We start from the raw sequence: 26,658 nt of genomic DNA, 5'->3' as shown, positions 1-26,658 counted from the left end.
TCTATGCTGTGGTACAGGTAGGCCTATACACCCCTTTATTCTTAAAGGAATAGTTCACCGTTTTTCCTTACTGAGATATGTTCTTACCTGAGTTTAGACGAGTTGATACGTACCTGTCTGGTCATTGTGCGTGCCCTCAGTCACGCAATAAGACCAAAGATGTTAGCATTTGGCCTCTCCCAATGCATTCCTATAGCTCCAAACTGGGTGAAGTTGGAAGCGACCACTCTCTTCCACAGGCACAAAGACCAGACAGGTTTGTATCAACACGTCTAAGCTCAAGTAAGAACATATCACAGTATGGAAGAACTGTGTGCCCTCAGTCACGCAAAAAGAAGAAGATTTTTTTTACCATTTGGCCTCTCCCAATGCATTCCTATAGCTCCAAACGGGATGAAGCTAGAACTAACCAAGCTTTTCCACAGGCACGCACACAGACCAGACATTTACGTATCAACTCGTCTAAGTTTATGTAAGAACATATCTCAGTATGGAAAAACGGTGAACTATTGAAAACACATATTGAAAACATCGATGAGATGTTTCCCACTCACTGATGGAGACATGTTTAGGCTCATAAGACACATTGTGCCCATCTAATGTTTTATGGTGGTCTCTTTAGTCACCTTGGATGCATTTGGGCCCCTGGCATGTCTATATAAAAGCTACTCTATTTTGGATAAGACATGAATACCATGTTTATATGTTATATTGCGTTAACGTGTAATTTTATATGTGTAAATCATTTGCATCAGTCCGCTGTATATATTAGTGATTTTGGGGTATGACTTTTTGTTGTGATGTTTTCTAACTTGACAGACTCTTAACACCGAGGGAAACCCTTTAGGAAATGCCGACTACGTCATTTCCCTTTTATTTTTTTCTGAATTGAGTACGTCATGTTTTAATAATAAATTGACGTATCGAGCGCTTCTGTGTGTCACACAAAGTTCGTCTTTGTAACAGTGGAAAATATTAAAATATGACGTGGACTGAAGTGAACAAAGAACCATTTCACTGAACGAGTGTTGAACATGTTCAGACTCCGCTCTGTAGATGTCTCCATAGACACACGTTTTATCACAACAAAATACACTGGCCAAAGAAGAAAATGATCAGGAAATGAAGCATTGAATGGAGAATCACCACAGTTTTATGAACAAAGTAGAAGGACCTGCTCACAGCAACAAGGTGTGTTTGATTTTCTTGAAAAGCATCATGTGTGATTGTGCTGCTCAGATTATAGAATTGAAATAACAACTTATAAACAGACACAGATGTGCTTTAAATTTTGATAATGGCCATGCTCAAAGTAAAGTTAATGGTCTATCTACTATCTGGTGGAAGTAAGAATATCTCAAATTACTCTCGAGCAATATGTACTACTTAATAACAAATAACAGCAGTCTATTATGACATAAGTAGACAGCTATTGCACTTGGAAAATATGGGTATCAAGTGAGAAACAAGAAACGAACACGTCCAAATATACTCATTAAGCATTTTAATACATTGCAGGTACGTGAACTCGAACTACTTATAAGTACATTTTGTTCAGAAAGTCTATCCAGGAAGGACTGAATGCTGAATGTGACTATCTTGTTTTAAATCCCTTGTTTTGATTTTGTTCATAGGATGGACAAAGTGATCTCGTGCTTCAGGAGGAGACCAGAGGCTGTGTCCAGACTCATCTGTTTCCCCTGGGCCGGAGGAGGGTCCATACACTACGCCCGGTGGGGAACCGTCCTCAACAGCTGCATCGAAGGTACAATATCAGGAACATCTCCTTTTGGCAGATTATTGCATTTTGAAGATTTGTCAGGGAGAGCATGTAATAACAGCTATTGTGTGATCATAAAAGTGTCACTGCTGATGTAAATGAGAGAAAATAAACATTAAATAATAGGGAATCTTAGGGCAACATAGGGCCTTACAGCAAGAAGTCCTGGGTGGGTCCTGGACCAAGCAGGATGTTCCTTTGTGGGGTTTGCATGTTCTCCTTGTGTCAGTGCAAGTTTCAGTGCTCCGTTTCCCCGCCACAAAAAATACCCACATCTAAACATGTACAATAAGCTCCCCTCTGGTGCCCAGACTCTTCTATAAAAAAAAAATCTGAGTTTCGGTGGTACTTTCCTCGTTAAAGTTTCAGGTTTCAGTCTGGTTTGTTAAATAGCCAGTGTGAGTGGGGACAGAGTTCCACAGTGTAGCCCCTCTGAAGGAGAAGCTAGACTGTCCAAAAGATTTTCTAAACTTTGGGAGCACACAGTCCCCGCTAACTGAGGCTCTGGTAGAAGGTCTTGCCCAAGGACACAATAACAGTGAGCCACTGTAGCTCTGGGGCTCTGCACTGCGATCGCCAACTCCTAACGGACAAGCCAGAAACATTTCAATCTCTTCAACACAAGGACTAAAGAATGAAGGTTTCTTTTGGCTCAACATGGCGGCCATTTTGTCACATCCTCTCCTCATCTCCCCCCTCCATGAAAGCCGCTATTGTCCAAAGGAAATTGCATTTGAGGCGACTCATTTCAGCCAAATCAGATCTAAAAGTCAAACCCAGGCGGTAGTTGACTTTGGAAGGTCTAAAATTGCTTGATGTAGGTCCTTTAAAGGGACTATACACAGTAAAAATGATGTACTTTCCTCCCCCTACATGTTCCAGCAATGTCTTAAGGTGTAGAATGAGCCGAGACCTGTTCACCACAACTGTCTCTATAATCCTGCACAGTCACTCAAAAAGCTGTTACTTCGGGTCTAAAGTGATGTCATGCACAAGCTTAATATAGAAGCTGCAGTTACGCATAAGACCTTAGGTGGCAGCAGTGAGTATAAAATGACCAACTTGCATCCAGTCCCTATAAAAGGTTAAATTAAAACATAAAAAAACAATGGCTGATTTGTTTCTTCTCAGTAACATTTGTCTGTAATAAAAACCTGAATAATCCCCCTGTTTCTGCTCAGTGTTTGCAGTTAAACTCCCCGGACGAGAGTCTCGAGCCAAAGAGCCTTTTTTCCAGAACATGCAGCAGATCGTGGACGAGGTGATCTCTGTGTTGCTGCCTTTACTGAGGGAGAAACCCTTCGCTCTGTTCGGACACAGGTTTCCTCACATGAACTATATATATTAATAATCACGTGTTTTGGTGAAGTCTTACTACTTTCTCTTTCATGGAATAGCTTCGGTGCCTTGACGAGTTTCGCTGTGGCCGACGCTCTGAAGAAACAGCACAACGTTGAGCCAGTTCATATGTTTGTGTCGGGAGCCTTTGCCCCGTATGTGAGTGAGGTTTCATACGTTTAGAATAATGCATTTCACATTGTCTTTCATTATTTGTATTAAAAAATCTGGTATAGGGTCTTTAAAGGTGCATTATGCAACTTTATATGAAAAAAAAGTTGGTATTTGTGCATATTTGACCTTGTAGTGACCCAGCAGCTGTATGAAAGGTCAGCATGGCGCCTTTACTTCCCATCACTGTGGTCTCTATAACACTCCAGGATCAATTGTTTGGAAGGTTTCCTCTACTGACTGGAAAACATACAAAACAATTAATCCTGGAGCATTGTAGAGACCACCCTGATCAAAAGTAAAGGTGCCATACTGACCACTCAAACAACCGCTGGGTCACTACAAGGTCAAATATGCACAAATACCAACTTTTTTTTCATATAAAGTTGCATAATGCACCTTTAAAGACCCTATACCAGATTTTTTAATACAAATAATGAAAGAGGAAGCCACTAAATTATCATGTTAGTTTCACAATTCACAACTTGCAGAGTCACCTTTCCGGGTCACTTTCACAGAAATGCAAGAAAACTCGCCTGCAAGTTCATAAAATTGATGCACACATGCTTTATAATTATGCACAATGTTTTTCCCACAAATGTTTGACTTTACAATATACAGACCCCTTTCCAAAAATAATTTGAATATCATGGAAAAGTTTATTTATTTCCATAATTCCATTCAAAACGATCACTACCATCACAGTTCTTGACTGGCCAGCCAGGCCTAAACCCCATTGAGAATCTGTGGGGTTTTATCAAGAGGAAAATGAGGGACACCAGACCCAAAAACAAAGAAGAGCAGTGATTAAGGCAAACAAAGTATTGAAGATTGACATCATTTTGAAAGTACCATATTTTTTTAAATGGTGATTTATTCACAGTATTCTAATTTAAAATAAACAACTAAATACTTGAAATCGTTGGGCCCTGAATCTAAAATCTATGGAAGTTTAACGTTTTTTATGGAATTATGGAAATATATACACTTTTCCATGATGTTCTTATTTTTTGGAAAGGGTCTGTACTAAAGGACACAGCACATTTCATTCCATTACTATAAAAAAAAAGTCAGGTATAGTGCCTTTAAAGAATCTACATTAAATGAAGCTGTAGTTTTCTGTTTTGTTGCTTTTGTATGTTTTTTGGCAGTGGTTTTCAACTCGTGGACCCAAAAGTGGTAGGTTGGGCCAATATTAGTGTAGTTTTGAAAAGTGATCATTTCTGTTCTGACGCCACAGAATGAACAGAGTCTAACTGCAAAGTGTTTGTATTATAATGAATTAATATTGTTCTTTGTTTCTTTATGTATATTCCAGTCTGTGACGCGTCTGAATTACCCAAAGAGGAGTGAGTTGTCGGATGAGGATTTTCTGCGGTGGATGACGTCGATAGGTGGGACGCCCCCTGAGCTCCTGTCCAACCCTGAGGTGATGAAGCTGTTCCTGCCGGCTCTGAAGGCCGATCTCAGGGTGGTGGAGAACTACAGGTGACATAATACATTAAAAATACTGTATTTTTATGGCATGACTCTGTAACTTGTTTCATTCATGCTACTTAAAGGCCCTGTACCAGATTTTATTTTGTGACAAGGCAAGGCAAGGCAAGTTTATTTGTAGAGCACAATTCATACACAAGGCAATTCAAAGTGCTTCACAGTTGCATAAATACAAGAAAACAAATAGAATCAATAAAATATCAACATAAAATTAATCAATTACAGTAAAAGGTAAGAGTGCAGATGCAATACTTTCAGTCATATGCTCGGGCAAAAGGAACTGTTTTCAGCCTGGATTTGAACATTGTCAGAGTTGAGGCCTGTCTCACATCCTCGTGAAGACTGTTCCAGATTTTAGCTGCATGAAACTGAAACGCAGCCTCACCGTGTTTATTATTGACTCTGGGAACCACCAGGAGGCCCCTTCCTGAAGTTCTCAGGGCCCGAGGTGGTTCGTACGGCTCTAACATGTCAGAGATGTACTTTGGAGCTAAACCATGAAAAGACTTGTACATAAGCAGAGCTGTTTTAAGATGATAAGATGATGATACTTTATTGATCTCACAGATGGAGAAGTTGCATTCGATGAGAGAGCATCCGGCAGCAGCACCCATTCAGTGCGCACCACTCTTTTTTTTTTTTTCCTTTGGTGAAAGATCGTTGTGTCGCGGCCGCCATCTTCACTGTTTTGGTCACAGGAGGAGCACTGGTTGATGGGAAATCCGTAGACGATGACCACGGCGGTGGAGCTCTTGCGCTTGGCCACGATGTTCTTGGCCACACAGGTGTAGTTGGCCGTGTCGGACAGACGCGCCTGCTTGATGATCAGGTTGTGTCCACGGTGATGTAGAAGTTCCTGTCGTCGGCTGGGTCGATGATCTTGTTGTCCTTCAGCCACTCCACCCGCATGACCTTGGAGGATGGGGAAACTGTAGCTGCCCTCTGTCTCCTCTGATCATCTGAAACGGTGCACCGCCTCCTGGGCTTGTCCCCGTCTCAGAGCGTGGTGTCCTGCACTGGTCAGCTCCACCTCGTCCTTCCTCTTCCTCCTGCACAGCTCCCTCCACAGTCTATCACCATCTCCTCGTTGGTCCCTTTTGTTGTTTCCTGTAGCTCCTCTTGTGACGCCTCCTCCGTGCTGCAGGTGTGGGGGCTCTTGGTGCCTCTTCACTGTTCAGTGTCTCAGAAGAAGATGTTTGTAGATCTCAAATGGGTTTAGCTGATAAGCTAGCAGTTTGTTTACCTTCAAAAAGCTGCTTTCTTCAGGACCATTTTGGACTCTCAAAGTAAACAAATCCACCAAACCTCCAAAAAACACGGTAAAGACGTACAAAAGTATCCAAAAAACAACGTAGTTCGCTGAAAAAGGCAAACAAGTCACTGAAAAAGGCAAACAATTCAGATGCACCAGGAGAGAGGGAGGTCACTTCCTGTTTTCACGTCGCCATGGCGTCTATTCTCTGAGTGACAGGAAGCCAGTGCAGAGACCGGAGCACTGGACTAATATGGTCGTATTTCCTGGTTCTTGTCAGGACTCGAGCAGCAGCGTTCTGGATGTACTGTAGCTCTGATAGCTCGTTTTGAGAGGCCAGTGAGCAGGCCGTTACAGTCGTCTAACCTGCTGGAGACAAATGCATGGATAAGTCTCTCTAAGTCTGGTTTTGAGACTATTCCTCTGATCTTAGCAATGTTTTTCAGATGGTAAAAAAGCTGCTGATGTTATTGCTTTGATGTGGCTGTTTAAGTTCAGGTCTGAGTCCATGATTACTCCTAGATTTCTAACCTGATTTTTTGGTTTTAGAGAGAGAGACTCAAGGTGACTGAAGAGGGACGTGCTGTGGTGGCAAACTCACTTAATAATAATAATAATAATAATTTTCCTAACTCATTTCTGGCATCCTGATTCTTCACAGGAATTAGTTTATGATTACGTTTCACAACTTTCAGGGGGCAATACTGTAATGCTAACAACAACTAGCCTGCTCCTTCATGATTAATAAACCAAACAACACATTTAAAAGTAGATCCAACGTGCATGATCTTTTTAATATAATATATTGAAGGACAAACCAATATTATTCATCTTCACACTCCAGACACAAGTTCTATCTCATATAATATAAGTCTAGCTTTGAATTTGACATTGAGGCAAAGTCGGTTAGTGGGATGGGCACCAGGGCATCAGCTCGAGGAGACTGTGAGGTTCCACACAGGAGAACCTCCTTTGGACAGACTGTGCTCTCTGTAAAAGGCACCAAGTACTGGAATAGTCTCCCTGTATCAGTCAGAGAGACTCCAACTCTGGCCACTTTTAAAGCACGTTTTAAACTGTGGCTAAAGGAAAACCAGGCCTGTGAACACATTTAATTGTTACTGCATTTATTGTTATCACATTATGTAATTGTAAATTGTAAATTGTGTATGTGCTGCCTGCCGAGGGACTACAGATGGAAACCAGCATCTCTGCTATAATCTGGCATATTTACAGTGCTCATGAGCAACTGTTCATCAATATGCATTGTCCCTATCAAATAAATAAATAAATACAAATTTCATCACTTTTAAAATCTATCAATGCAAATATAAAGTTGGGCCCAAACCGTATTACATCTTATTGGCAGATGTTTTATTTTGAGAGTCTTGTGTCGTGTCATGGTGCAGGTGCAACAAGCCGGAGCTGCCCTTCCTGTCCTGCCCCATCACATGTTTTGACGGGAGAGACGACATTCCTCACGAGTTGCAAGGTCAGCTCTCACGCCCTCTTTCTTTCTCTATTCACTCCGTTTGGATTCAATTTCTAACTTTATTAAATTACGAACACAAAACGAACACATTTTGACATGGGTGAGGTCAAAGTCCAATCTCACCACTATGACACTTCAGTTTATAGCTATTTGATTGGCCCCTAGTCAAATGCTGTGATATTTAGGCAATATTATGTCTTTTACAAACAATAATATGTCTTGTACCAATGGGTTCTTATCTTATAAAACTCCTGTAATTTAGACCTCCACAAATATGTTCTGTATTGCATGGGATTCTTGTTTTAGCTTAGTTCATATTTCAGTCGGAATGCTTGAAATTGTGCCCTGTGAACCTAATATTAAAGGGGCTAGATGCAAGTTGGCCATTTTATACTCACTACTGCCACCACAGGTCTTACGTGTAACTGCAGCTTCTATATTAAGCTCGTGCATGACGACAGGATGCAGGATTTTAGAGGCAGTTGTGAACAGGTCTGGGTCATTTTACACATTAGGACATGGCTGGAACGTGTATGGGGAGGAAAATACTTAATTTGATTTTTTTTAAACTCTTCATAGTCCCTTTAATAAAAAAAAATACCAAACTGCTCAGACCTTCTTTGTAAAATGTTCTTTTAAAAATGTTATTGTCCCAAAATAATATATTTCATCTGTTTCCTCCTGCAAAGCCTGTCAGATATAGGTTAGTTTAGGATGGCAGATGTTTATATGTTCATCGAGCTTGAAGAAGTTACATTGCCACACTCAACTACTCTAAAACTGTTTATTTTCCTCAAGTAAAAGAGCAGAAATTGTTCAGATATTTCTCATATTTCTCTTACAGATTGGAAAGAAGCAACGAGCGGAGAGTTCACCGTTAAAATGCTGGATGGAGCTCATTTTTACCTGAAGGAGGCGTCAAATGAAAAGATCTTGTTGGACTATATCACAAAGCAACTGGAAACCTCAGAACTGGACTATTTTTAAATAAATTAGCAACTTTCTGTAATTTTATATGACTTTGTAAGTAATTAATTATTAAATTGAAAACAACACTAAAACTGAAAGAATCCTCTATGGGCTGAGATTTTAATGCAATGAATGAAACTCTGTAGCAGACTTAACATACTTTACAAACTTTATTAATGCACAGAGACATTATATTATACATTTTAAACTGATAAATGTCCTTCAAATGTTTTTTCTGATCTCAAACCAACCAGAAAAACAGTAATAATAATAAATCAATCTTTCGCTAAACGCTAAACTGTTACAAATGCATCACAGTGAGACCGGGCGCTTTGAGATATTTGGTTAACGCTGAAGACACGACAATGTTCAATCTTTACATGAGCCGCTGGCATTCGTTTTTCCATTGAGTGAAATTTCCCAACGGCGCAAAGGTTGTGTGACGTGAATGTTTCGTCTAGATTGAAGAATGGCATGAAAAACAACACTCGCTGGTCAATATTTTGAGAGGAGACAGTGCAAAGTCTGCAGTTATGTTTTGTTTATTTTCTAAGAGGGAGGAGGCGAGGGAGGAGGGGGCAGGTCGTCTCTGTCCCGTGAGGAGGAGGACGTGGGGATGTCCGCTAACGCGAAGGAGTCTGTGGATCGGGTGCTGATTCGGAGCGGGGCGAGGCGCCGCAGGTTAGTGGGGGTCCAGGGCAGACCGGCCTGGGCTCTTTGGGATGGGGCAACTCCAGCTGTGGTGTCAGGTTCCCCCTCGGCCAACCAGGGCGGGATCTGCATCGGAGCCGTGAGGTCCAGGTCAGGCATGAAGGCGGGGTTCTCAATACCGGCTGAGGACAAGGAGAGGGGATAGATTTAGTATGTGTTCCAAAAACTGTACTCAAATGCTCAACGTAAGAAATAAAAGATGTTGAATTTATCTCATTTCATTATTATTGTCTGTACATAACTTCAAATGATAACAACGCCGCCCATCCTGTTTCGATTCAGCACACCAAAATAAAAAAAACGTCTTTATTCATTAGTTCAGCAGTTCATTAGTTTCTTACTTTCTTTCTGCCTAACTATTAAAAATGTGGATATTTAATTTTATTCTTGTAATCTTGCAAGTAACTGCTGAACTAATCAATGAGACGAGCTGTGTGCTTTTATTTTGGCGTGCTGGATCAAAACAGGAAGTCACTTATTGGGCGGCGTTGTTATCATTTGAAGTTATGCACAGAGTCAATAACACACTATTTGCACATCTGTAACATAGGTTTAAAGGGGAAGGGAATCCTATTTGGGGGCGACGGTGGCACACAGAGTAAATCGGTGGTTCAAATCCTTGCCTCCAGTGTCTGCGCACACTGGTGTATGAATGTGAGAGTGAATGGGTGGCTGGTTCCTTGGTGTAAAGCGCTTTGAGTGCCTAAAGCAGGTAGAGAGGCACTATATAAATGTGATATTTTTTTCTTTTTCTTTTCAGTCACTCACAGCTTTTCACACAAGGGCAAGGGATTTCTTCATTCACTCCATACTGGGCGGTGATAAGCTACGCACACTATAGCTATGTTATGTATGCTCTCACACATAACATCCACACATAGGCAACGTGGGAGAAATGTTGTGCCCGAGGACACAACAAAAGTGTTTAAATGGTCTCAATTTATACAGCGCTTTTCTACCTTCATCAGGCCCAAAGCTCTTTACAGTAAGGAACCAGTCACCCATTCACTCTCTCATTCATACACCAATGTACGCACACACTGGAGGCAAGTAGGGTGAAGTGTCTTGTCCAAGGACACAACAACAGCGTGCACTTGCAGGAGCTGGGATTCAAACCCACAACTTTCCAATCACAAAACGACCCGCTCTACCAACTGCACCACCGTCGTTTAATTCTAAATGAATCAACAAAGTAACCAATAGCTGTCACAAGACTGAATATATGCTACGCACGAAAATGTTCAACATTTGCTATTAAATATAAAGATGATAACATTAAATATTTCACAACTTATTCTTTGCCTATAAAATGTTCAATTGCTTTCATAATGTGGGAATTCAAAATAATCTACAACTGACCAAATATCCACCTTGTACAACAAAGTAAACAATCATTAGTGACTATTACGTGTGTGCGAAAACTGTTTCTGCTCCAAAAGCTTAAAGAAGTCCTCACCTCCAGTTCTGTACATCACTCTGGGGAAAGACCCGGTGTATCCAGAAGCACTGTCTCCCTCTGAAAACTCGAAGTCTGCAACAAAACACTTTAGTTACTTACAATTCAGCTGATATTTTTCACTCTTTACTGCACATAAAAGTCAGGGAGCTCACCTTCATCACCAGAATAATGGCTTCTTGTTTTTTCTGTGGATTTACCATTTGGCATCTGCAACAATAGAGTCCCATGTTAACAAAAAAAAAACAGTTAGTTATTATTCGTATTAGTGCTATTCATACCTTTTGTTGCGTGTCTTTCTTGGGATGTTTGGTGATGGTTTTTGGTGGAGCGACTCCCATTTTAGCCGATTTAAACGACTCCAAGCGGTTTCTCATTGTTCTCTGGAAAATCTCCTGCACTTCATTCTCGTCTTGGTTCACGTCAAAGTGGCTGCGGCTGTATCTGTGACGATGCTGCAGCACAAAATCACACATAACATCAACCATTGAATAAACAATCTCATGAACCTGGTTAATGAAATGGTCCCACCTGCTTGCGGCCCTTGTACAGATGCTGCTGCAGCAGGTGGTGTGTGTTGATGTCCTCAGACTCTCTCAATCCGTTCATTGTCTGTTCGTGCAGTTCCAAACTTACAGAAGGCAGAGTGTCACGTCTAAAAAACAAGTTGGATAAAATAAATGAACCAGGAAATAAAAACCAGGTATAAAACCAGGTATAGGTTTTATGTTCTTTTGTTGCACACACTGGATGGAGCAAAAACGTTGTTCTGAAGTGTGGTCAGAAGAGGGCAGCGTCTCACAAAATCAGACCAATGTAATAGTACTATTTTTCGGCTTTACCCAAATCAAAAACCTTCTGGACTGGAGAGCTCACAGCCTATATGCCAGAGTAACACCTCATTTGAAAGCTAAGATAAGATAAGATAAACTTTATTGTCCCATAGGAAAATTTGTCTTGGACTTGCCATGCTGTGGTTCACACAATAACAATGACAACGCATTAAAATACATTCAAATTCAATTTCAAAAAGACAGCAGTCAGCTTGTTCGACATAATTTCAACTGTGGAATCTGTACAAAAGAATGCGCTACACATTAAGGCCACAGTGTTACATCAGGCAATGAGAGAAGGTAAAATACCTAAACAAAGTGCTATCTGATATAGGAATAAAATACTTTTTGTATCGGTTGTTTGTGGCTATTTTGGCCCGATATTTCCTCACCGATGGTAAAAGCTCGTGTTCATTAAAGAGCACATGAGAAGGCTCTTTGAGAAAGTTTTTCTGACAAAACTGATCTAAACTGATCTTTTTCCTTGTGTTGTTGCTGTGTGTGTCACTTTTTTAGGTGCTTTTTCATCAGTTTTTTTGCCACTTTTTTGTTCAGTTTTCCTCACGTTTTTGTTGAGTTTTTGTAAATTTTTTGCTGCACTTTCATCGCTTTTTTTGTCACATTTTTATGGCTCTTTTGTCACATTTTTGTTGATTTTTCGATGCATTTTTGTTGTTTCTGTCACAGGGTTGTTGCTCTTTAGTGGCTTTTGTTGTTTTGTCGCTATTTTGACATTGTTCTCAAGACGCTTTTAGATTTGGGTAATCCAAACTGGAGAACATGTTCTTGATTCAGGTGGGGGTTAAGAAGTTAAGGCAGGGGTTTACATAGTTCAATACTTTATCAAAGTCATAGTATGGCTGTTGTTGTGATTTTGCAAGCCATTACTGCCAAGAAGTGTGACAAAGTGTAGCCAAGAAGAGCAAGTTAATTGATTTTCACATGTTTACCTTGCGTATGGATTGGCAATAGTAGTGTCTCCCATGTCAATTGTGATGTCAGGCATTGAGATGTCTGAAAAGTCGTCCCCAAACTTTTTCTTGAAGTCGACGTAGGCGGTGTCATTACGGAAAAACTCCAGAGTGCCCTTACTTTCACCCTAGACGAAAAATATTCAAATTTTTTCTCTAATATTCCGTAAATTTAGACAACAAATAGTTAGTTTGACCGTACCTCGGCCACGTAGTCCAGAGCGTCTTTGAGATTGAGTTTGTGGAAAACGTTAAACACATAGTCGTGCTTCTTTCTCGCTGAAGGCTTCATCAGGATCCAGGACAACCACTTCTCTTCAAAGTGCTTCCACCTGGAAAATACATAAAAACATCACTTCATTCAAAACACAGAGATTATTTTATAAGGTTTTTGCAATGGACTGTGAAGGCACAAAGAGGGCAGGAGTCTATTGCCCACTCATCTCTTTACTCACTTGTCCCTCATGTAGTTATGTCCTTTTTGTCCTGAGATGTCTTCAATGGCCACCAGCATGTGAATGAACACCTATACACAAGATATATCCTTCTGTTCATCCATATTATCTTTAAGCTGAATGTTTGCGACAGAATGTGAGTTTTATTGTTGGTCTTTCTACCTTGTTCTGCGCTTTCTCTATGAGAGTGAGTTCATTTTTAGAAGCTCTCTTGACTTTAAGCCATGTGACCAAAGGTTTCATGGTAATTCCCTACAAAAAATAAGGCACGTAAAGTTATAGAGAGTTCAAAGTTTGATCAGCTTCATGATTTGGTTTTAGTTTCCCACCTGAAAGATGACAGTGAAGTACACGACGATCAGAGTGGTCCCAACCATCAGTGGTTTCTCTTTGATTTTGTTCTCATCTAACATGGCAGCCAGTCCGTACGCCACTGCCCCCCGCAGGCCACCGTAGCTCATGATGATCCGGTCCATGAAGTCCAGCGGCACCAGCCTGAACTTGTTCTGGATCCAGGTCAAGAAGAAAACGCCTGTAGAACATGAATCACTTGTCAAGGAGAAAAGACGTACTTTGACCCTTTTTTGAGGAGGTTTTGTAATGCATTAGAGAGGAACTATTGTAAATGTTTGACAGTATTTGGACATAAACTGCATAATGCTAATTAAAGCTATGGTAAGAGCATCCACCAGGCTGTCAGGAAGCTGAACTCTCCCTATTGTATTGTTAAACTACTGCCTTTTTGCATGGATGACACATTCGCCTCAGGGTTTTACCGATGATCCTGTAGACGAGGACGAACAGCACTGTGAGGAGGATGAATCCCGTGTTCCAAACCCAGATGGTTTTGTCGATGGCCGTGATCCCGAGGAATACAAAGATCATGGTCTCGGAGCCGTTGGCGAAAACCTTCATGACGTAGCGCACCGTGGTGACCGACTTCTCATCCATGTTCGCGTTGATGTACTTCTGACAGCACACGCCGCAGAACGTGATCCTGGAGAAACAGGCATTATTTTATGTTTAAAGGAACTATACAGAGTTTTAAAATGTTAAAATTATGTATTTTCCTCCCCCTACATGTTCCAGCCATGTCCTAATGTGTAGAATGAGCCCAGACCTGTTCACCACAACTGCCTCTAAAATCCTGCACTGTCACTCAGAAAGTTGCCGTCATGCACAAGCTTAATATAGACACAGTTACACGTATGACCTGAGGTGGCAGTAGTGAGTATAAAATGGCCAACTTGCGTTCTAGCCCCTTTGAGGATTGAAGCAGAAAGGCAGTCAAGTCTCTGTTATGCAGGTTTAGGGTGGCTGTGACTAAGATAAGATATGATAAGATAGCCTTTATTGATCTCACAATGGAGAAATTTACTCTACAGACTACAGAAGTAACTTTATTTACTTTAATTATGACCTAATTTACCACTTATAAAGCACATTTAAAATCAAAGCCAGTATTATCATCAGCTACTAGTGTGATTAGGTTTTTTTTATTTTCCGGACTACAAGTCACACTTTTTTCATAGTTTGGCTGGGGGCACGACTTATACTCAGGTGCGACTTATATATCAAAATATATAATTTCATGTTTGTTATTTTCACACTGACAGCACCTACCACACTAGGCTTGTGTACCAGTATCTGCTAATCCTGTACGGTTTGTACAATGACAAATAAGGCACTTACTTACTGACTCTACCACTGAAAATTAAAAAAAACTGTAACGTTTGGAGTGGCTGAGAAACTTGTGAAGAACTGACGAAAAGTGGAGGTTACTCTTACTCTCTGCAATGAAGAAAACAAAAAAAGATAATTGCGATCTAAAAGCTTGATGGCCACAGCGAGAGGAATGAGTCCGTAAATGGGCGCTTGAACGTGCTTCCGGGAGAGGATTGTCAACGGTGCAGTTACGCCTCCAGGCCCAGGTAGTTGCCAAGGCTGGTGCGACTTATACAGTATATGTGTTTTTCTATTCTACATTATGCATTTTTTGGCTGGTGCAACTTATAGTCCGGAAAATATGGTAGTTCTATTTAATTGGGGCAATAGTGCACCTGCCTCTAAAGAAACAACAGAAATGTGTCCACTCAATTAATTACTTTCCCTGGCCATTCTTATTTATAAACATATTGTAAAATTTTGAGTGCTTTCTAAATCAAATTTCTATAACACTTTTTGCTGACACTGTCTTCTGTATCATTGTGTGTTCATGCAGGACTCACGAGAGGATGGCGGACAGAGAGAGCATTTCGGCGGTCAGGTAGGAGAGGTATCCCAGGACGAACACAAATCCAGGTTCAATGATCTGGATGTTTTTGGTGCATCGTGTCAGAAGAGACAGCAATATCCCGAAAATGACCCCGACCAGCGCTCCTCCGAAGGCCACCACAAAGAACGAAACTGGAAGGCAGAGGTTGATTTGACCATTTTAAATAACTAGGCATTCGTTTTGCCATTAAACTTCACAGATATATTCTTACCTATTCCTTTGATGATCTCCGCAGCATCGATCGCAGATCCTCCCAGCGACACAAAAGCATCAAATACGTTGAAAAGCACCTGGATAAAATGATTTTGTGTATGTCGGATATTCAACAAGACCAAGCAAATACAGTATGACGCATCAAGGAAGAAGAAATAATAATATTAATAACTGCAGAGAAACAATAATAAGTTTGTCAAAAAGCCAATGATCAGAGTCTGGCCACATAAAACTGACCAATGTTGTTCACACGGCACGCAATAAAACCACATCAAACAATGGCCTGTATGTCAAGTACTCCCAGAGTGTTTCTGTGAGGTTTATACTGCAACTTATTTGATTTTAGAGCCACTTCAAATCTCAGTGGTGTATTTTCTAGGATTGGATACAAACAAACCGCTTAGTTACTCTCCCATTTGACATAATAAAGGTAAATAGTAAGTAGATATGAGAGCAGTTGCAGTAAAAGGTCTATTGTTAACGTTGATTCTGGCGTGTGGCTGGTTAAATAAAGCCGGACAATGAACTAGGTCATCAATAAAAATCATTATAAAGTTCATCACTGGTGGACTTTCCTTCTACAGCACAATACATTCTACAGTGTGTAAATAGTGGGCAGCCTACTCACCACGGTGACTCCGTCGTTTAGAAGAGACTCTCCAAACACCATGATGAACAGCACTTCGTTCACATGGACCTGCTCAAAAACTGCGATCACCGCCACCGGATCCACCGCCGCGATCAGACTCCCGAACAGGAGGTACTGCAGCAGCCCCACGTCTATGTCACCTGGGAAAAGCAGGATTTAACAACTCAGGGGCGGGCAATTAATTGTTTACAAAGGGCCACGTGAGGGAATAGAAGATTTGTGATTTAAATAAACAGCTCTTCACGCCAGGATAAATCAGCTGTTTGCCCACCATTCACCAAATCATCCGGTGAAAATCGCAGAAATAAATAACAACGATCCTCCCTATAGAGTTAACTATAGATAATTTGAACTTCATTCTGCTCAACTTTCTCCTATGCAAAAATGTATTAAATTATATCTGGAACTGATTAGATTTTCATTAAAAATATTGTAAACATGTTTCGGCATGGAAAATGCTGAAAGAATTATATAAAATGTGGAAACAGTCGAGGGCCAGAAAAAACTGCTCAGGGGCCGCACCTCTGCTATAGAGTATAGGTGCATTGGTTTAATGAGGGATTTCTCACTGCAAATTATTATGTTATAAGAAGATATTTTACGTTCTTCAGGTCTATCACAGTATTATGGATTCTAGATGGTGCTTCGAGTTAAAGGAGGTCTTTTAGGTGGAAAATCTGGGAGAGCTACTGATACTAAAAACTTTTGGAGCCAGGACTTGAACTCATCATACAAAAGGACGAGCAAGTTGACTCTTATAATGACACTTATAATAACTGGAACCAATCACACGGCAGCACAATTTTCTTTTTCGTATTTAAATTCCACCACATTTACATTTTTAAACTTATTGAATAAAAACTATAGACTTCTTTGTCAAAACGCATAAGAGTTGACACTATGCATATAATATGAACAGCCTCTTACCCATGGCGCCTCCCATGTGGCAGCCCCACAGCGACAGGCCCACAGTGGCTGCGTTCCAACACGTCCCGATGACTGCGTGCATCAGGATGCCCCCCAGGTTACTGAAGAACAGCTTATTGGGCATAAAGTACCCCGCGTCCAGGATGACTTGCGGCAGCAGGTAGAAGAAGAAGACAGTCGGGGTGAGACTGAAGGTCTGGACCTTGTCTGCGCCCCAGATGATGCCCCCCAAAATGAACCCGAAGAAGATGAGCAGAGCACTCTCTGGGATCACATTGGTCACATGGTGGTTGGCCTCAATCACTGAAAGTACAAAAGCATAGAAACTATCTGCACATCTGCATTTTGAGCATAAAAGCATTTTACTCTCATTTTATGTTTCTTTGCCACAGTCAATGGAAAAAATTGCCTTTAAAACATTTGCACAAATGGTTATGTATTAGCGCAGGATCCCAGTATTTAAAAACATTAATGAGTTACTATTCTGGAAAATTATATTTTGAAATCGAAATACTTGGAAATCATCAACCACAACACTAATGTAAGGCATATCATTAACCAGCCCAAAGTGCCAGTCAGTCTGTCAGTACATTTCACAACTGAAGTTTTGAAATGGTCTCTCTAACCAAGTAATACTGATTTATGCTTATTCTGACAACAGCTTCAGGCTTGCTTAAGTTTGACCTGCAGGACCTAGATTTACTTGATACAAAATACAGACATTACAATTACTACTTTCACTATTTCAAAAACCTAAATACTCAGTTGTGCCTCATGTTTCGTTAAAATGACTGTTACTGGCACAAACAAATTGAAAGAATGTCTTTTATTCCTCCTTCGCTGATAAGCCCTGTGAACATTTGTAACTCATGAAACACATCACAGCAATATTTTAACTATTCAACCGTCTAGCATTCTCAATTTACAAAGAAAATAGAACAATAATAAGAATAATAAGTATCAACACTTTACTTTAAAGTGTACACCCTGTTACTTTGTATGGAACCAAAGCAAATGTTCGGAATATTTTACGATACGTCTTTTTGATATACAGTAATTATGTTTATCCCATTTCATGCCATTCAAACAGCATTCAAATGTGAAATAGGTTGAACGAGAACAAATATTTGGGTCAAAGTGCACAAATTAGGACCTATTCTCTAGTTGGCAACAATGTTTTAGTCTGACTCCAAAGGAAATGTTAGTAACAGTTTGGTGTGAGGCCAGTAAAAGGCGTATCAGTAAGTCCAAAATCCCCTACTTCAGCTACATACCCAGTTTACCGAGCCCAGCCACGACTATCCACAATGCAACAGTGTACGGCATCTCCACATGGTGCCACTTGAACGTGACGATGGGGATCCCCGAGATGCTGGAGGCATTTTGGGGATGTCCGTTCGGGCTATGATCCGATTTAGCTTCTGCTTCGACCCCAGAAAGCAACACTAAGCAGAAAAACGCCAGTGTTCCGAGCAGCCAGCAGTGTCCATGTCCCCAGCGTCGCATTGGACCCGCAACGAGACAAAAATCACTCCCAACAACGTCCCGTATCTAAATCTACAAACTGCCAAGGTCAAAAATTGAATCTGAAAGAATCTAGTGGCCCATATCTTTTGTTCTGAGAAGCTGTATCCGCTCTGGCCCAACAGTCTGCAGCGCTACCACGAGCCTTTTATAAGCCCTGGCTACAACTGTGTTACATTATAGCTGATGTTTTAAGAAAAGTGTGTCTGAGAGAAGTTATTCAGTCACATTTAAAACGTGTTGGGGCTCTCTCCGGCTTCCGACGCATGATGACATGGTTATTGTTTGTGTGTGTTCAAGTAATGATTGACATTTAGGTAGGATGAGAAGCCTCCTGAGCTTATCTCAAAGGCAGCTCTCTTGTCTTTAAGGTGTGCATTGAATTATATGGTGGCAGAGGTGCTGGTGATGCACAACAATATACACTGGGAACTGCAATTACTAGGCTGCACAATACACAGCCAATATATCATAATTAATATTGGTTAGCATGCAAGCTAATCCAAGAAGAAACAAAAAAAGCCAAGGAACAAAGTGGATTACAAAGTGGACTCTCAGGCTTGAACTGTGCAAATAAACAGATCCTTTTCACCTCCAAAAAGACCAATATTTGTTTGTTCTGGGCTAGATTTCACTCGTCCCTAAACCTGAGAGCTTTTTCTATGGTTTAAATTTAACCACTGAACTAAGGAAGCACTGGGTAGATTACAAAATAACTTCTATTTGTCAAAAATTGTGCTAAGTTATCTTGGTCCTCATACTCATCTTATCAAACTGGCTTTTAACACCTAGAACTAGGGATGGGTGGATCGATGCCACAGTATTGATATATCAATACCAAGCGGCTACTTTTTAAGAATCGTTATTGGGCAAAAACTATTGATACTAATTTGCATATGTAAAAAGAAGGCGCGTCAGCAGTTTCAAACATAAAAGGACGATTTACATCTTTGTTCTGAGCCAAAACAGTCCACAGCATCAGGGGATTGAACTAAGCCGGACATATCATTCTGGTTTAGATTCTGTTTGTCATCAAAGTATTCATGTTATACTTTGTTTATGTATTTAATTTCACATTAACATTGTTTAATTAACCAGTTAAAGTAATATAGTTTTAATTTACCTATTAATTATATAAAATAACCAGTTTTAGTATATTGATTGAAATGCATTCACCCATATAAAATTACCAGTATCCGTATCGGTGTCGAGAAAAATTACCCCAAAAGTATCGGTATCGTATCGATTCCAAAAAATGTGGTATCGCCCATCCCTACCTAGAACACACTGAATTATGTCTAGGAAGTAATAATTTTGTGGGGTTTTTAATGGTTTTATCTTTCTGTGACGCACTTCCTGGTGCTGTTGTAAAGTGCTATAGAAATAAACTTTGATTATTTGATTGATCGATTGATTGGTCATAGGTGCGTCAGCTACATTTACTCAGTACATGTACTTCAATAACTTTTTGAAGTTGCTTTATCTTTTACTCCTTCTTGAGTAATGTTAAATTAAGTATCTGTACTCCTACTTACAAAAAAAATACTCGTGCCTCTGTGAGTAAATCTTTAAAGGTACACTGCATAACACTTTGGAATATACTGTTGCCATAAGTACAAAACATGCTCCTAATGACCAGCTCAACGCAGAAAATGCTAGTACTGCAGTGGTAATCAAAGAATGGATTTGGATGAGGACCTAACCTGTTTCAATCTCAAATTCTGCTGACTTTAGTCACATCTCCATGGAGACGAGCTGGAGACGTACCCACTAAGCAACACTACTTTATTACAGTGTTCAGACCCCAGGAGGCGTCTGCAAGCCAGTGTGCTCCTGGAGGCAGCCCCAAGCACTGACAAACCAAGGCGTCACTGGCTCTGAATAGAGACAGACAGCTCAATTGTGCATTTTCCTAATACGCTGCTGTAACCTCAGGAAAGTCTCACAGCAGGAGCAGACAAAGCACAAAGGCCCCATTTGGACAACAATAAAAACGGGTTTAATCTCAGGTGCATATATTTTCAACAGGAAACGAAGAGAGGGTTTATACAAGCAGAAGCAAGTCAAATACAATGCTTTTTAATGCCATTTTGAATGACCAAATACTATATTTTAATGCCACAAGCGCATATTGCTGCATATTTAATTTCTTTGGGTTTGCAAACATTTCATCAAACATAGGAAAGAGAATTGATTTGGTCATTTCAGCCAAAACTGGTATTATCAATGATTTTATATAGTAAAAATTGTTGAGCGATATGATAATTTTCCACAAAATTTACATTTAAGGCCAGTTTGAAACAAATGTAACTATTTTTGATGACATTGAAGGCCTTGACTTTGGCAAAAGTAATTGAATGACCTTTAATGCATTTTAATGCTCTGCGGAAACCCTGTTAAAATATTCACTATGAATGAACATCTAATCAAGGCTGCAACCCATATCTGTTCAGTCCTTCAAAAGACAACCAAATAAATCAATAAATACAAATATTTTCATCCTTACACTGAATTTTTGTTTGTTTGTTTGTTGGTTTATTTGCTCGAGACAGTGCATGTTTTCCAATTTCCATCCGTTGTCCCCCATGCGCACTCTCAAACACACTCTCATTCATCCTGGCCTATTGTACATGTTTTTAGTGGTAGGGGAAACCAGAGTACCCGAAGGAAACCTACGCAGACATGGGGAGAACATGCAAACTCCACAAAGGCCCCGTCCCTGGTGGGAATCGAACCCGGATCTTCTAGCACTAACCGCTGTGCCACCGTGTAATAAAAAGACGCCTCAAACAAAAACCTTTCGTGGTGAAGCGATCACACATCAATGATTTGTTAAGGCTTATTAACTAAAGGCTGAAATATATCACCCATATCTTTCATCTAAACTGCTGCCCATGTCATTTTACATGCGAACTTTTCCATTTTATAGTCTAATATTAACAGTATGGGAGGAGGGGTGCGTGCGTGAGGGAGACAGAGGTCAGACTAATGCTACTGTAAATGTGGAGGTCAGATCTGACAGGTCTGAATAATGTGTTATGGTTCACAAAGAGAACAGTTATATAATCAACACACACGACACATCAAAGAACTGCGTTTGTGATCCCAAATGGTTTTCCTTTTTTCAAATTCACCCCAAAAAGACACAACTTGAGCTGCCCTGAAATTGGATTGAATTACACACAACCTGAGGGACTTTCCTGCAGCGGCTGAAACACATGAAGGAAAACAACACTCGAATAAGGAAGGGAAGATGCCATTATTTGAACATGTGCCGAGTGATATGAAATAAAAGAGCCAATATTTACAGTGCACCACATTCAGGTTTTTGTAATGTTGCGCTTTATTTAGCCCATTTATCACGCTTATGTATCAGCTCTCGCACAAAAGCAGTATGTGCAAAGCCTACACAAATTTAACTCTGATGGTTACAGAACAAACAGGGCACTCAATTAAATATTTACAAACTCTTTTTAAAAGTATATTGGGCAAAGTTTAGAAACCTCTTGGCCCCGTCACTGGACAGTAATTCTTCTCTGTAATGTGCAAATTGAAATTCATGCGACATCAAGTTAACAATCCAATCCTTAATAATGTATTGTTAATTTTAGCAAAAGCTCAGACACACAGGGCTCAGGCAACAGTGTTTCCAAAAAGCTTCCTTCATGTGTCGAAACTTAAAACACGTCAATGTTTTGGAACATCAACATTGATCCAGAAAAAAGGAGAATACGGGAACTTTTAAAGCCGTGATAAGATTCTGAAGAAGAATTTATGAGTCACTATAGTTTTGAGTTAATTGTGTTTCTATGATAAAGCAAACCATTATTCGATTCTCATAAAAGCACAATAATCTCAAAGGAAAGCTTGAGACAATACATGTGACAGTGTGACATTATAAAGAGCCCACTGTTTACGATGCTGGGGTGGAGGAAAAGCCAGAATTCTGTGGTTAGTTAAAATTTAAACTTCTACCATAAATCCTGGCTTTTCCATTTTAGAAGTTATCTCTTTATCAGTCAAAATGTAGACCTTTAGACTTTAGCAGGTTGATATCTCTGTTATAACAGGGCTTTCCACAAAAACTGGCATAAAGTATTTGACTACTGAATGTTGACATATTTGGTCACTACGATATTTCAAAGTGGTAGAGTCACATAATCCCGTGTCCTCCGTCTGAAATGTTCACGTCAATTTCTAGAATGTCATGAACGCAACCTATTTGGATTTGCGTGACGGCTATGGAGCAATAATGGCTCAACAATATCACCTACAAACACATATGTTACATTTAGTGTCAACAAAAGCCCACTGTAACTATTTTTAAGAGGCTTTAAAGGTCAAAGCGAGTCTAATGCGCTCCTCACAATGTCACTTTCTGCATGTGCTGCCCTTAAACGCACCATTATTTATGTCACTGCGGATGTCCACAAACAAAAACACAGACTCACAGTGACACGCGGTTGTCATTACTTTACACTGAGCTCCAGTCCATTTACATCTGTTGTGTACACAGGCGTGAATCAGGTCTAGGGCACTCGCTGGGACAGGACAGAAGAAGGTCCTTGGGCTTCAATCAGCGAATTTAAGGACTTTTTAAGGACTTCATACAACCTTTAATGCGGAGGGCTATAGGGTTACTCCAAATCCACATATATTCTAAGTCTATTGGGTCATTAACAATCTATGGAGGATTTTTTATGAGCACTTCATGCATTTATCATATTGAGTTACAGCTGCGCATCCACACACTACACCTCTATTGCAATTAAATGTCATACACAAGATTATAGATGAGACATTTTTTAAATTTGGCCAAATAAATTAGCGGTACATATGGTCATCGGTCTTAGAAAACAAGTGATTGAAACCTTTACTATAATAATAAATGTTTAACTATAGGCTATTTGAGAGATTTAAAAAAAAGAAAACAATTAAATGACTTAATATATCGGCCTATATAGCGGATATCGGCCAGCACAACCCCTTCATATCAGACCCCAAAAATCCATATTGGTCCGGCCCTAATTCCTACATACAGAATAAGTATGAATCTAATCACCCTTACACTGCCTCAAGTCCAAAGCAGCTTGTACTCCCCATCCTGGAGGAATAACACAATCCCTGACTTGTGACGTCTTGGACCCATTGATCCGGTCCACAGAACCCCTGGACTCACCCAGTTTGCAGAGCCAGCAGACCAGGATCCACAGCGCGACTATGTAGGGGGCCTCCACGTGATGCCACTTCCAGCTGACGATGGGTAAGGTGGTGATGGGCCCGCCGTGCTCCGAATGGCCGCCCGACTCATCTGTGTGCGTGCCATTGCCGGTGCCAGTGTCATGGTGCTCGTCGTCTGGGGTCGCGGCATCGCCGTGGTCATCTGTGTCTGCGTGGGGATCACTGGCCTGGCACAGCCATATAAACAACAAAACACAGAAACAAAGTGCGTATTGTCTTAAAACTGCCATGCTGAAGTATGACAGACTCCAAAAGCAGTTTAAGATTGAAATTTAAGTGCTAAAATATCCTCCTGCTCCTCTCATGCCCTTGCCCTCATGTGTCCCTGCACCTGCTCCTGCACATTTCCATCTCTTTGTGACTGAGAGGCCTGAGTGTGATCCAGTGACACCTTTCTGTGGTCAGGTGAGGCTCGGCCCTGATGCTGGCTCCTCCCACCGCCTTCCCACCTCTACTGTGCCATTAGTCACTGATATACAAGTGTTTTCATATGATTAACTTTGTTTGCCTTAATTTCCCAAATTGATTCTTATTTCAGTGGAGATTCCCTAAGGTCATTGGCCAATTTGTGGGTGAGGAATGAAAGGTACAAATTGCAATGGAACTACATAGATGCTGATATTCTGGTTTAGTTTAAATTTAAATGTACTATTTAAACATTTTAAGAAGACGTTCTCAATATTGTCAGGACAGAAATAGGACATTCCAGAAAGTACAGTAAAATTATTCTGCCAATATATTACCAATAAGCATTTTGCCACAGTGAAATCAGGTATAGTCCTGTTTCTCAATATAACAACATCTACTCATTCAAAGATATAATATCTATAATAAGGATAGGAATGCATATGGGGGGGGGGAGTCAGATCCCAGTGAAAATTAGATATGATTGAATGAAAAGTAATCTTGAAGTCATATGGTTACAAGCACAAACACCCCATTTAAAACCTGTTTTGATTGGTTACTGTTACAGGCCACCTAGTTCAAAAGCATAGTAGACTCTATTTAGACTCTATCTGTGACGATGGATCATGCGTGTGGCACAAAATATGAGGTGTATTTTATGGGTGATCTAAAGATTGATTGGAATTCTATGAATTGCTCACAAAAATCTAAATTTGAGGCATGTGCTTGTGGTCTAACTCATCTGATTGACAAACCAACCAGAATAATGAAAAGGGAAGATGACACTGTTAAATCCACGCGCATCGACCATGTGTTTACTAATGTGTTTCTCAGTGTTGTTCAGAAGCAATGGGATCCCATCAATAAGCATAAACATCTACAAATGTACAAGTTTGGTTTTCAGTAGAAGAAATTTGCACTTAAAAAATTCAAACAGAAACTTTGTTTTAGTTTCATGTGAACCTAAAGGCCTTTGACTCCTTTGTCTCCCTCATTCTCTCTATCACACGCTGCTGTTGAGCCTTCATGGCCATGATGTACGTTTGTTTAGGGGACAGACTCTTGTAATGATCCAGTCTGGACAGGTCTCCCTCCTCTCTCAGACACAATCTTCTTTTGGATAAAATTTAAACAGCCTTATCAGCCGCATTTGTTCCTCAAGCTAACCAGTTTTACTTTTGACTGGACAAATGTATTCTGCCAAATGTCCTCATAAGCCCGAACAAATGGAGATGTCAGGAAAGAAAAACATTTCCAAACTCAAAAATACATGCTGCATGATAAAAAGAGGGTTTGCTGTGGAGAGCAGAGATTGTCCTATTTGTTTTATGCTACGTTAACGTTGCTGAATTGATACTACCTTGTCATGAGAAACAGAAAGCAGCAACACTTGAGAATGGAGGACAGTTTCTCTGGGATGAGCATCCACAAACACAGGTCTGTCCTATTGTGTCCCATATGTCGAGGTATCAACAAGAGGTCAGCTCAGACTCACTCCTGGTCAACATGGATGTTTCTGTGTAAATAAAGAAAATTATATCAAAAGCTACACTTAATGTATGGCACAACTTTTCAAAGATGTTTTGGTATTCAATTCTGTTTATTGAACTTGCAAATGACATCTAAATAGATCATATCAAACTTTGTTTAAAAGGAATTATTTACTTTTGTGTAAAAGGCACCAAGACAAGTTATAAAAAATAGTGTACCAGAGACCATCAGCTACAGGGAAACCCAACAGTCAAAAAGTGCAAGTCAGAGACTTAGAGTAAATAGTATCACTTTGATCATGAAGACAATAAAGGGCAAATCTTCCTCATTCTAAAAGGTTTAGATATTAACAGCACAATCAGGAAGAGCAATCAATGGGAAATTTAGGAGCAATGACTAAGACTAAACTTCTTTGCTTTTCAAATGTTGCTTAACATCGTTTTTTTGTTACTAATACTGTAAAGCAATTCTTTGTGTTGGATTTAAACATGGTCCACAAATTAAATGAATCACTACAAAAGCAGCATATTGAAGGTACACACATAGTACAACAAGTACTGGGTCAAAAGTCCAAACAAAAAGTACTTCACGGCAGTGTTTATGGTCACACTTGATTAAGGCGAGAGCGTGTAAGTAATGGCACAGGCACCAGCATGATGGGCACCGGTCAGATCAAGGTCATTGTTAATTTATGGTTTGTAAACGTTTTGGACCTTTCTCTAACATAATGTAACAATAACACCTATAGATCTAGCCCAGTGGCTGTACGAGTGGTTAACAAAGTGCCTTTACTTCCAATCACGGTGGTCTCTCTCTACAACGCTCCAGGGTGAATTGTTTTGTAGGTTTTCTGGTGTCAACAGTGAAAACCTTCCTCATAGAGCCGCTAGGTCACTGCAAGGTCAAATACACACAAATCAACTTTTTTTTTTCACATAAAAAGTTGCATAATGTCCCTTTAATGTAATGTACTGGCATTTGCAGAAAATAGTTCTTTACTTTGGGCTA

General features: G+C 40.2%; 2 protein-coding genes across 4 annotated transcripts; one reads left to right on the top strand and one right to left on the bottom strand.

Moving 5' to 3' along the window:
- The first annotated feature begins 1,052 nt into the window (after nt 1-1,052).
- Nucleotides 1,053-15,270, top strand: olah (oleoyl-ACP hydrolase). Of its 2 annotated transcripts, XM_079571042.1 has the most exons (7): nt 1,053-1,191; nt 1,635-1,765; nt 2,962-3,100; nt 3,178-3,277; nt 4,608-4,777; nt 7,448-7,530; nt 8,375-8,521. In XM_079571042.1, the coding sequence occupies exons 2-7, from the start codon at nt 1,636-1,638 to the stop codon at nt 8,515-8,517; spliced, it is 765 nt and encodes a 254-aa protein (XP_079427168.1). In that variant the 5' UTR covers nt 1,053-1,191; nt 1,635; the 3' UTR covers nt 8,518-8,521. The 2 variants fall into 2 exon arrangements, with proteins under 2 accessions (XP_079427168.1, XP_079427169.1); XM_079571043.1 differs by lacking the exons at nt 7,448-7,530; nt 8,375-8,521 and adding an exon at nt 15,147-15,270.
- On the bottom strand, nt 8,850-24,006 carry slc9a3.1 (solute carrier family 9 member A3, tandem duplicate 1). 2 transcript variants are annotated; one of them, XM_079570905.1, is made up of 16 exons: nt 23,693-24,006; nt 16,990-17,292; nt 16,042-16,202; nt 15,412-15,490; nt 15,154-15,331; nt 13,702-13,922; nt 13,255-13,457; nt 13,088-13,177; nt 12,926-12,996; nt 12,673-12,802; nt 12,450-12,598; nt 11,198-11,321; nt 10,948-11,121; nt 10,822-10,876; nt 10,667-10,741; nt 8,850-9,332 (listed from the first exon to the last, which is right to left on the bottom strand). In XM_079570905.1, the coding sequence occupies exons 1-16, from the start codon at nt 23,982-23,984 to the stop codon at nt 9,049-9,051; spliced, it is 2,589 nt and encodes an 862-aa protein (XP_079427031.1). In that variant the 5' UTR covers nt 23,985-24,006; the 3' UTR covers nt 8,850-9,048. The 2 variants fall into 2 exon arrangements, with proteins under 2 accessions (XP_079427031.1, XP_079427032.1); XM_079570906.1 differs by lacking the exon at nt 23,693-24,006 and adding an exon at nt 18,264-18,390.
- Nucleotides 24,007-26,658: the final 2,652 nt, after the last annotated feature.

Source organism: Gobius niger, assembly GCF_951799975.1.
Source record: "Gobius niger genome assembly, chromosome: 14".
NCBI classification, from domain to species: domain Eukaryota; kingdom Metazoa; phylum Chordata; class Actinopteri; order Gobiiformes; family Gobiidae; genus Gobius; species Gobius niger.
This window is presented reverse-complemented; position numbering and strand designations above follow the sequence as displayed.

Coding starts and splice junctions, on each gene's coding strand:
- slc9a3.1 (XM_079570905.1), bottom strand. CDS start 23,984: ATGGCAGTTTTAAGACAATACGCACTTTGTTTCTGTGTTTTGTTGTTT. Junction 13,458..13,701: donor CCTCGTCTACAGGATCATCG/GTAAAACCCTGA, acceptor CATGTTCTACAG/GCGTTTTCTTCTTGACCTGG. Junction 12,997..13,087: donor TAGAGAAAGCGCAGAACAAG/GTAGAAAGACCA, acceptor TCTTGTGTATAG/GTGTTCATTCACATGCTGGT.
- olah (XM_079571042.1), top strand. CDS start 1,636: ATGGACAAAGTGATCTCGTGCTTCAGGAGGAGACCAGAGGCTGTGTCC. Junction 1,766..2,961: donor CCTCAACAGCTGCATCGAAG/GTACAATATCAG, acceptor GTTTCTGCTCAG/TGTTTGCAGTTAAACTCCCC. Junction 7,531..8,374: donor CATTCCTCACGAGTTGCAAG/GTCAGCTCTCAC, acceptor TTTCTCTTACAG/ATTGGAAAGAAGCAACGAGC.